Genomic DNA, 11,317 nt, shown 5'->3' on the forward strand with positions numbered 1-11,317 from the left:
TGGGTGGCCCTGAACCTCCCACCTTTCCGTTGGTAGCTGAACATAAACCATTGGGACGATTTGTACTAATGAGCCGCGCTCCATCCAGAAGACAGGAAGCAGGTGCGAGGCCTCGAGGGGCCAGGCAATTGCACACATTTCAGAGACGGAGACAACTGTTGGTGTGTCTCTGCGGCCAGGGCAACAGAGGGGTGCTGGGAGAGGAGAAGGGAGCAGCACTCGGGGTGACGGGATAGCTGGGCTCTTCAGAAATAGAAAACGGGTTGTCCTGGAGGAGAGGAGCCTGCTGGAAACACCCACGGTGCGTGTTTGTGGTGAAGACTGTCGTTAATCAAGGCCATTCATCAAGGCAGAGGGTCCGGGGCGTCCCCTTGCAGGATATAGGCCTGAGCCCAGCAGGGGGAACCAGGGAGAAATGGGAAGTGTGGGTGGAGGGTTCCAGGGTGCCAGGCGGGAGGGCCTGAGCTGGGAGGAACACTTCAGAGAAGGCTACAGCAGGAGTCAGGCACCAGGCCTGCCTGGAAGGCTGGGTGCAAGCTTCAGAGAAGTGACACATGGCTGACCCTGGGGATGACCTTGCTCCCAGTGAGAACCTGTCCAGGCCAGGCTAGAGGCCGGAGCCCCAGGAGCGGACCTGCGCTGGCCTCCAGCCAACAGCTGAGCACTAAGGCCTCGCACGCCATGCAGTCCCAGGTCGAGCTTCGCACGAGGCAACCTCAGCACTTGAGCATGGTCTCCCTGCATTTGAACAGCTTTCCAACACACCCACCCCTCTCCTCTCGGCTCTCCTCGCGTTAGTGTAGAAACAGCTCAGAACAACTGGAAACCGAAAAATCAAGCTTGCTGTGGGCAAGCTGAGGCCTGAGCAGCCCATGGAGGCCTGTGTTCCACAGGGTTCAGTGGCTGGTTTTCCGGAAAGTAGATGGCCAAGCCTTACTTCCGAGGTGCCCCGGTGGCCTCCACCTTCTAAGCCTTCAGGTAGCAGCAAAGGAGCAGCCAATAAACTCGAATGGCTGTCGATTTGTGGCCTGTGTTCCAGCCAAAGAGCAAGCTGGCACCAGGCACAGGTGCTCCGGCAGAGTGGATGACCAAGGCCCTTGTCTCAGGGGTGCTGCTCGGCCTAGGGAAACGGTGCCAATGAGACCTTTCCTCTCAGTGTGTCTCCAAGCTCCTGGGCATTTGGAGCTGTCGGGAGGGGGTCCCTAGACAAATCCAAGCTGAGGACTGGGTTTCCTCACTCTGGGTTCACATAGCAGGCCAGCAAGCCCAAGCCTGGGGAAGTAACTGGAAGGAGCCCCCAGTTCCCTGATGCCAGCCAAGTGTGAACTCTCCCCATCCCACTCCTGGGGTGTTACAGCTCAACCCCAGTTCTCTGAGCAAGTGCTGAAGCCAGGGGCTCCCAGGCTGGGTGCGGGGAAGCCCATGTGGACAAAGATAATGGGTGCCCAGCTTCCAAAGCAGGGCTTTCCCCACTCTCTAGGTTTGGGGGTGTCTGGTCCCCTTCATTCCAAAGACCACCTGAGGGATTGGCTACAGAGGATAGGGATGGGCTCTCTTACTGAGAGAGTAGGAAGGAAAGGGTGCACCAAGCCCTGGGCTTGGCTCCCCAGCAAGCAGAAAAGCAGCCATGGGGAGCTGGCAGGGCAGGAGCACAGGGATGCTGGGAGAGGCTGTCCCCCCACCACTCAGCAGTGCCTAACCAAAAACCACTCCATTCACCACCTGCCTGCTTAAAGGGTTCCTGCCCACCAGCCTAGTCTTCGTGGACAAAGGGAAACTGAGCACAAGGCCTCACATGGGGACACCTGGGCTCTCCTGGCCAGCCCCTGCCTCCGCCCAAGCCTTGCGCCCACACAATCATAGCAAGCCCTGAAACAGTGGCCAATGAGTGCATTGCTACCTGCCCCTGGGGCCGGGCTAGCACTTGGCTCAGGTCACAAGGGCCAGCCTGAAAGTGACCACCACCTGTTTCACAGGTACTGGGTACGTCACCTTCTCACTGGGTCTTAGCCGTCAGCCCGCAGGCGGCGCTCAGCGGCCACTTCAGCAACTACGCGGTTAAATTCGCTGTGTTTAATGCTTGCAGCGAGTTGTCCTGCTATCATTGAGGAAGCAGGCATACACAGGCTATGCCCCACCCTAAGTGCACAGAGAGGAGATGTGGAAGGGCTGAGAGTGGGGCCTCCGTCTGAAGGACCCCAGGAACATGCTTCCAGCCGTCCCGAGCCCTGCAGACCCGGGAAGATGGCCACCTGGGCCTCCGATGGGAAACTGGGTCTTCAGGGTCAAATGTGCCTCCTAGTGTGAACCCAGGTGAGCCCCGAGTCTTCTTGTGAAGACATTCAATCAGCCGCCACACTGTGGTGGTTTCCCGAAGATCCCTCACATTCTCACCGTCAGTCAGCCACTTCCAGCCAGGCTCCCTGCGCCGACTTTAAACCTCCTGCAAGCGGGGCCGGAGCAGAGAGCAGAGAGCATCTTCCGAGTCACACCCCTGTCCTCCCTTCTCCTCCCATCTTTCCACTCGCAAGAGCAGGGGTGGGGAATGCCAGGCCTGAGGGCTACCTCCAAACCAAACTCCACCATCAAGTCAACTCTGACGCGTAGTGACCCTACATGACCCAACAACACCGCCCCGTGGGGTTCCAAGCCTGGGACTCAAGTTTGGCAGGAGCACCGGCATTCTCCCTTGGAGCGGCTGGAGTGTTCGAACCTCTGACCTAGGCGTTAGCAGCCCAGTGTGTAAGCACTCTGCCACCAGGGCTCCTTGTGGGCCACTCAGGGCCCGGGAAATCATCCCCACCAGCTAACATCACACACCTCACCACAGAGAGGCCGGTCCAGCCATCACACTAGGGAGAGTTAACGGAATGTTTGGCCAAAGACACCAGGCTAATTTCTCAGCTGCTAATTGTGCGGGGCCTGTGAATGACGTCATAAGTATCCAAACGGCCCTTGGCAAAACATTGCCAACTCTCCCCCCACCCCTTGCTTCAGGGGAAGCGCGAGATAACCGGCACTGGGGTGGCTGAGGGACAGAGGAATGCAGTTAGTGCAGTTTCGTCTGCTCCTCTGGCCCCGGACAGGAGGTGTGGCTGGCTACCCGGGTGGCATGGGGCTGCGCTGTCTTCTCTTTGGAAATGTCCTCGGGCACCCCGTTTGCATCAGCTACTAACTTAAAAAGGAGCCCTAGCAGCCCCGGGGATTATGTGCTGGGCTATGAACCCAAAGGTCGGCAGTTCAAACCCACTAGACACTCTATGGGGGAAAGTTGAAGCTGCCAGCTCCCGCATAGATTGACAACTGAGGAAACCCCTGGGGCCAGTTCTTCTCTGCCCTCTAGGGTCACCCTGAATCGGGATCCACTCAGTGGTGTGGGTTAGTTACCGCTTACTAACTTAGACTTGCGGCTTGAAGCCGCCCAGTGCCACCCCGGCCAGCTGATTTACTTCCATCGAGAGAACAGTCAAATGCCCCCATGGGGCACATGTGGCTCTGCTCTGACACACACAGGGTCACAGTGGTTTCTGGTTTCTCCCTGGGAGGCAATGTGGGTTCGTTCCCATGGCCGTCCGTCCGTGGGAAGATGACGGGCTGGAGGGGAGGAGATGCTGCCTGCTGGGAATGGGCCTGGGAAAGGACCCAGAGCCTGGCTCTTTAAAGGAGGGACACACAGCAGGGCCATGGAGTGTCCTGCTGAGAATCAAGTCCACAGTGCTGTGAGTGCGGGGGCTGCCAGCCCCACACGGTCTGCTTCTTAATTAGGTCTGAATGTCGAGCTCTGCCTGCCCCAGCGGTATTGAGAGCAGAGGGCACTGAGGGTGGAGGGTAAGCAGAAGGGTGTTTCAGACCGGGCTGCAGAGGTGTGAAGATTGCCTCCTGCTTCATGTGTATCAGGTAAAGGTCATTGAGATACATACATGCATACATACATACTTACATACATTCTCAAGCCCACGAGCTCCCCCTGTTCCAAGACAATTTATGTATCTCCCTGGAGCAATGGTTCTCAACCTGTAGGTCATGACCCCTTTGGGGGTCAAACGACCCTTTCACAAGGGTCACCAATTCATAACAGTAGCAAAATGACAGTGATGAATAGCATCAAAAATAATTTTATGGTTGTGGGTCACCACAACATAAGGAACTGTATCAGCGGGTTGCAGCATTAGAAAGGTTGAGAACCACTGCCCTAGTTTCTGAAGCTGGTATTCAGCTTCCCTCTCACATCACGGATAGCTAATTAAGTACTGCTGGCTGAGAGACACCAAAGAACTCACTCAAGATGTCTGAAAGAGGGGAGTTTAGGTTCCACATCAGACTTGCCCCCTCCCCAGGCCATGTCCTTCTGCCCGCACGCAGGCTCCAGCCTCTCCCAGGACCAGCCAGTGAGGCTACCTTCTGGAAAGCGAGTCCAACTCCATCTGTCCACTGTGAAAACCACCTGCCCTCAGAGAGGGTCAACTGGCCCAACCCAGTCCTCTCCACCCCTCCCCCACTGCCCCCTTGAACCCGAAGCCACCCCCACCCCCACCACATACCAGCAGCCCTGGGAGAGCTCCGGAGGTGCTCCGGAAAGGACTGGCTTCTGTATCACCTAGTGACAGTCTTATCTCACCTCCAGAAACATTAAAAAAGAGTGTCTGATAAACCCTCAGCCAGTGAGGGAGGAGAAGCGGAGTGTGTGTGTGTGTGTGTGTGTGTTCCTATGAATGAATGTGTGCTTGTCTGTGTCAACAGGACAAACATCTCTCAGGACCCCCTTCTTTCCTTTGGGGGAGAGCAGAGGCAGGCAGGTCCCTAGTCCTGGAAGTCAAGGAGTCCGTGCAGGCCTGAATCTGCTGCTGACCAGGTCACCAATGCTCCCGAAAGGGAGAGGCTGGGTGCCAGGGCTTGAAGGGTTCTCCCAGCTCCAAGTTACCTGGTTCTATCAGAGCTGGCGTGGGTCAAGGAAGGAGTCCTTGGACAGTGCTGAGGGCTAACAGCTGCTAACAGAGAAGCCTGGTGATCTCCTGAAAAAGACTGAGGAGCCCAGCAGAGCCCAGTGGCAGGAGACACAGGCAGGTAGGTACTGACACAGCCAGGGCACAGCAATTGGTACTGGGTGCAGGGAGAGTTGAGGGGGTCAACACGTTTGTTTCCTGAAATCAAGCTTAGGGAAGAGGGACCGGTGGTGGTGGCTGGTGAGGACATCTCCCCTGCTGGCCTCTTTCTGGGGCAGCAGGGGAAAAAGAGCAGTTGTAGTATGTCCCTGAGAAGTCTGTGCCTCTTTCTGTTCCAGAGCAAAGTGCTCACAAGGGGGGTAAGGGAAGCGGCGGGTGCCTCCCCCAAATCAGACACCGGGTTCCAAGACCCTCTGGATTCACAGGAGGCTTGAAGGGAAGGGGCCACAGACAGACGTGTCTGCCCTGGACCTCTCCCTTTGGGGGGCACAAGTTGGTTAGGGCGCCTGACTTCATACCTCCAAAGAGGAGGGCAACAAGGACTACAGAAGGGAGATAAGACCACCCTAACCTGGGGGAAGACAAAAAAAAAAGCAGACCCGCCCAGGGAGGTCAGAGCCGAACCCTTGTGGGAAGGGGCGCCGGGGCGGGGGGTGGGAGGTGGGGAACGCCAGCTCCGTGTACGGTCAGCCCCGCCCCACCCCGCAGCACCTGCCCCTGGTGGATGCCCAGAAAGCCCCAGCAGGGCCCCCCTAGGTGGCTGGCACACTCGGGGCTGTCCGGTAGGCCAGCTCCGTGCTCGTGGTGGGTGGGTGGGGGACGGTCCACTCTAGGGGTCGTTTCACCGGAAACCAAAGGCGTTACGTGACAACGGCGGATGCAAAACCTCGGCCTCATAGAGTCTTTAAAAAGAAAACCACGAAATGCAAAAAGAAATTTCGATTTCAAAAAGACCTTCCTCGCGAGTCGCACCAGCCCGGGACACCTGCCCCGCCGCTCGCCCGGCCGAAGTTACCCGCGCGCCGCGCCCCGCGCCCCGCGCAGGAGGCCGCAGCCCGGGACCCACGGCGCGCGGACCGGCCCTGGGATCGGCGACCTCAACGCCCGCCCCGCGCAACGTCCCGGGCTCCTGCGCCCCCCACCCCGCCCAGCCGCGGCGTGGACCCCTAGGTGCGGCCTCCGGAGGAGGAGGCTGGGCTGGAGCACCGCAGTCTGGGCACCGCGAGGGGCAGACGCGGCTGGTGGGAAGGGAGGAAAGAGGGGGGCGGCGTGGGGGGGAGGGGTGGCTACCTTCTGGATGCGGCCATCGATGTCCAAGTAGATGGCCTTGGGCCGGTAGCTGGAGGAGCCGGAGCCCATGGTGCGCGGAGCCTCCGGCTGCACTTGGACTTTTCACGTACTTTCTCACGGCCAGCCGGCGGTCGGGGGGAGGGGAGGGAGGCGGCGCAGGCGGGGGCAGGACGCGGCCACCAGCCAACCGGAGCGGGCCGCCAGCGCCGCGCGCCCCACAGCCCGGGTGCCACCGCCGCGCGCCGCTCGGCTCCCGCGCCCCCGCCGCCGCCGCCCCCCTTCCTCCCACCCTCTTCCAGACTCGCTCGCTCCCTGCGCGCCTCCCCCTCTCTACTGCCGCTCGAGCGCACCCCCTCGCCCGCCCCTTCCCCCCCTCGCTCCCTCCCCCGCCCGCCCTCTTTTCCACTATCCTCCTCCCCCCACAACATTGGAGCGTAGCTCCGTGGCACTCCCGAAGCCTGGAGCCTGCGACCCGTGGGCAGCCTGCCTCCCACTGCCCACTAGGCAGATTCCCAATAGCGACCGCCTTTGGCTCGGGAGCGGCTCATTTCCCAACCAAGACAGATGCTCATAGATTTCCCATAGCGACCCTTTTGGCCACCCCCCCCCCCTTTGGACAGTCACCCCAAGCACTGGCCTGAGATAGGGGGTCCCTGAGCAGCCCTTGGGGTCGTTGCCCACCAACCGAAGGCCGGAAAACTAGCCGCCCCCCTACGCCAACCCCCACCCCGTCCAGCGTCTCCTCTCCTGGCTGTCAGCTTCGCTCAATTGGAATAGGAAATGGTAAAGTTCCTTCCCATTCACCAGGTCCCCTCCCACCCCCTCCCGCCCCCAAGTTTTCTGTACATTCAAGGGAGCGACAGCCAGCTGCACTGGGAGCTGAAATGGCAGTTTTATGTCTCCTTAACGTAGCCCAGCCACAAAGTAGCTGTCCGCTCCAGCTCCCAGCCCGCCCGGTTCCCCCCCCCCCCCACCCCCTTTCTCAATCGCTGCTGCAGGGAGTGTGGGAAAGGCAGGCGCGGACGGAGTGGCTTCAGACCTTTTCCAACCTGTAGAACACAGTGGGAGCGCCTTCGTGGCCCCCCATTCCCGGGGACAGGTTGGGGGTCGGCGGGGGACTAGTAAATGCGTGCAGAGCGCTCAAGACCGGCCGCCTTGGCGTGGAGGGCAGAGCTGGCCTGGAGAACGCGCCCTTGGTCACCCCTAAATGCGCTCCAAGCACCACTTTCCATCTGGTGGGTGTCCGGTTCTGCTTCCTCACCTGGGGCCTGTGGACTGACCCCAAGGCTAATGGTCTCTGCACTCACCTTCCCTCCCCACGCCAGCCGCCGCCTGGTGGACAGTCACTGCATTTACAGGCTCTTCCCCCGCACCCCTGGGGAGGGCAGGAGCCCTGAGAATGGGAACTTCCAGATAGGGTCAAGCGCCTGCTTCCTCAGGCCATCCCATGCTGCTCTGGTGGCTATGAGACAAAGAGTGAGCCGTTTGAACCCACCCCGAAGCACGTTGGAAGAAAGAGCTGGCGATCTGCTTCCGGAAGATCCCAGCCAATAGGGCACAGTTCCTCTCTGAGACACACAGGATGTTTCCAGCTAGGGGCAGGTACCAAACCAAAGGGGAATTCCTTACAAAGGATGGGGGCTTGAACAGAGCAGGCTGCAGGGTTTGGAAACAGGGCAGACACAGTTGGGGCTGAACCATTGGCCACCTGCGTCACAATTAGGATCATGTATCCTCAGAAAATGCAATCAAGCACCATTAAAAAAAATAGTTTTACTGGGAGCTCTTACAGCTATCACAACATTCCAAAGTTCAGTCACGTCAGAGCACGATTTACCATGCTTGGGTCTTGTTGTCCAAGGCCCCCCCCACCCCACCCCCCCCAGCTCTCTGGCAGGTCCAGTGACCAGGCTGGTGGTATGGCCTGTGCTGCCAGCATGGGGTCTCACAGCCTGGTAGATGGCTCATCGGCCCCATGTTCCTGCAATCTTGCTTAGCCCTCTCAAACAATTTCCTCCTAAATCAAAACCCAAACAAAATTACCAAAATAACCCCCTGTTGAATTGATTGAGTCACCATGACAACAAACACCATCTTGGACAAAATGTAACTGCCCCATAAGGTTTCCAAGGGGTCACATCTTTCTCCCACAGGGTGATTGATGGGTTTGTCAGTGCCTAGCCACTGCTGCTGCCACCGCCACCGGGCCTCCCACTGCCTGCCAGATCCCCGGGAAGATAAGGGCCCACATATGCCTAGTGCAGGAGAGGCAGACAAGGGGGAGTTCCCACACTCTGACTAGGATCCCTCTTCTGGCCCAGCAGCCTCCATCTCTTGAAGAATAATCCCTCCTATAATTATTTTTGTGGAGCCCTGGTGGCGTAAGTAGTTACATGTGGGCCCGCTTACCACAAGGTTAGCCGTTTGAAGCCACATGCAACTCTTTGGGAGAAAGATGAGGCTTTCTGCTCCTATAAAGAGTTTGTCTCAGAAACTCACAGAAGCAGTTCTGCCCTGTGCTGTAGGATTGCTGAGTCAGCATCACCCCCATGGCAGGGAGATAATTAATTTATATTTGGGAGACAGACTCGGTATTAATTGCTGTGTTAAATCAATCTCCCAGCTATTTGGGGTTTCTGCTCGGGTGCAATTCAGAGGCAGTTCAGGTCTTTCATTTCTGCCATTTTCTTCAGGAAAGATCGCTCACTTCTTCACAGTGCTCCTGGTCATTTCGGATAAAGCTCAAGCTCAAATTTCATTGATTTTGAGAAAAGGTGAGATGTTTCCAATTACCCTCTTCTCTGACTACAAAAAAAATCCTAGATTGTTTTGTTCTCCATTTCTTACACTGACATTTTTCCTGCTCCCTGTTCTCCTTCCCTGCCATGTAATCCAGCTCTGCTTGAATGGATGCTCCTTCCTCCTGGGTGGGCTCTTTGGGAAAGGCTCGGGAACTGGTCTCACTTACTGTCCATCCCTTTCCTCTCCGCCCACCACCTCAGCCCAAGGCATCTTTACCTTGTACTGTTCCTGGCATGCCCAACAGGTGTGCAGCCAATGTGAGGACTTTGGAATCGAGATTTAAAAGAAAAGCACTGTTCTGTCTCTGCTGGCTGGGCTGGGGACCAGGTGAAGGGTTCACCTGGATCAGGGGCCTGGGGCGGCGATATGCAGGACCTGTGGATCTTTGGAGACTTGTGGACTAAGTTATCATAACAACTGGGGAAGCTATAGATAGGGGACCTCAGAGCCCTGCATTTCCCAGGAAGGAGAGGGAAGGAGCTGCAGATGCAAAGCCACTGAGCCTAGAGAGTCGGAGCAGGATCCAGCCTTGCTCTCTGGCCCCTGCGTGGGCTGCAGTTCCTCTGGTGCCTTCCAGCTGACACATGGGCTCACTCCTGTAAGCCATACTCATTCTGTAATTGTTTCAAATAAGGCACCTGGGCCGAATGAAAGATCATCAGGGCTGGGCCCTGAAGAAGGCCTGAGACCATAGCATGGGATGCTGGCTGCTGGCTCGGAGGCCTAGGCCAGCTCACCAGATGCAGCAGGAAAGGAGCATACCACGGAAGAGAGGAGGCTGCCCTGGTCTTCACACAGCATGTGTCCTCCAAAGGAGCCAAGATGAAGAAGGGTCAGAGAGCTCCCCAAAAGTCTGGAGGTGAGCCCAAAGGTGAGTCAGAGCGGGAGAAAGCATCTTGCCCTGTGCTCAGCTGCTCCCATGCGCAGCTTCAGCACCACCTCTCCACGGCAGCTCCCAGCGCTGGTGCCATGGACCCCCATGGGCTAGATGGGTCAAAGAAATGGGCTAGGGGTCTGAGGCTGCCAACAGTTCTTTCTCAGGTTCTCTTACCATTTTAATGACTCCTATGATGTGTCCGGCGGGGTTGAACTAGAGACACAAATCCAGTGACACACCTATAGGTATAAGAAAGAGTTTTATATCAAGAAGCAATCTTATATTAATTAGGCATTCCAGCCCAGTCCAACTCAAGGCCATAAGCTTGCGGCAAGAAGCCAGGGCCCTCTTCAGACTCAGGTAGCTGCAAACCGATGAGGCAGAAAGCTGAAGCAGGAAGCAGGGAGATCACCGGCCAGCGGCTGTCAATGGCCTTGGAAACCTGGCAGCCCCTCTCCCATCTCCCCCAATACACACATACCTGGCAGCTCGCAGGGTCAGGGGCCCACAGCTCACTGGATTGGGCAGCTCACCTGGGGCCCCCCCGAAGGCAGGCAGCACCTCAACAGGCAGAAAGGCGAGGGGACAGAGAGAGAAGTTCCCAGTGGATCTCTCTTATACAAAAAGATTCTGACACCAAGGAGGCTTCGGCCCAATTGGTAGGTTGGGCCCCGCCCCTACCTTACCCAGGAGTGTCCAGTTGACATAATCCTTCACCATCACATGTGATAAGAATTTCATCACCTCCTATGCCAGCTCTTTTGAACCAAGGACCACAAAGTCAATTCACCAAAGAAGAAAACCCCATCAAGTACCTACCTTCTACCAAAAGGTACTGAGCAGGACCTTACAAAGGGGGCTTAGTACAGACTGTGGTTATTAGATGCTCCTGCGCTGATTCTACCTCCTAGTGACCCCATGTGTAATGCTGCTCAGTCCTGTTCCATCTTCACAATCGCCATTATGTCTGAGCTCCTAGTTCAGTTTGTGTGAATCCCTCTCCTTGAGGGTCTTCTTGGTCACCGACCCTCTACGTTACCAAGCAGGATGTGGTTCTCCACGCAGGGCTCCCTCTTGATCACATTTCTAAAGTGAGTAAGATAACTGTCTTTCCTTCCCCATTTCTAAGGCACATATTCTCGCTGCACTTGTTCCGAGACAGATCTGTTCATTCTCCTGGCAGTCCGTGCTCCATTCAATAGTCCTTACCCACGCCCAAATTTCAAATGCTTCAATGCTTTGGTCGTCTTTTCCCACAAGTCAGTTTTTATGTGCGTGTGAGATGATTGAAAATACCCTGCCTTGGGTCAGGCACACCTTAGTCTTCAAAGTGACACCTTTGTTTTTTAAAAGATTTTTAAAGAGATCTTTTGAAGAAGATGTTTAAACACGGTTTTATTGGAAT

At 56.9% G+C, this 11,317-nt stretch overlaps 1 protein-coding gene across 1 annotated transcript in view; it reads right to left on the reverse strand.

Annotated features, from left to right (window-relative positions):
* PDE9A (phosphodiesterase 9A) overlaps positions 1–6,302 on the reverse strand; it is a 135,090-nt gene extending 128,788 nt beyond the window's left edge. The window contains exon 1 of the mRNA XM_075542903.1: positions 6,234–6,302. Coding sequence (XP_075399018.1) covers positions 6,234–6,302 — 69 coding nt within the window. The remainder of the gene's footprint in view (positions 1–6,233) is intronic.
* Positions 6,303–11,317: the final 5,015 nt, after the last annotated feature.

Source organism: Tenrec ecaudatus, chromosome 2, assembly GCF_050624435.1.
Source record: "Tenrec ecaudatus isolate mTenEca1 chromosome 2, mTenEca1.hap1, whole genome shotgun sequence".
Classification (NCBI taxonomy): Eukaryota; Metazoa; Chordata; class Mammalia; order Afrosoricida; family Tenrecidae; genus Tenrec; species Tenrec ecaudatus.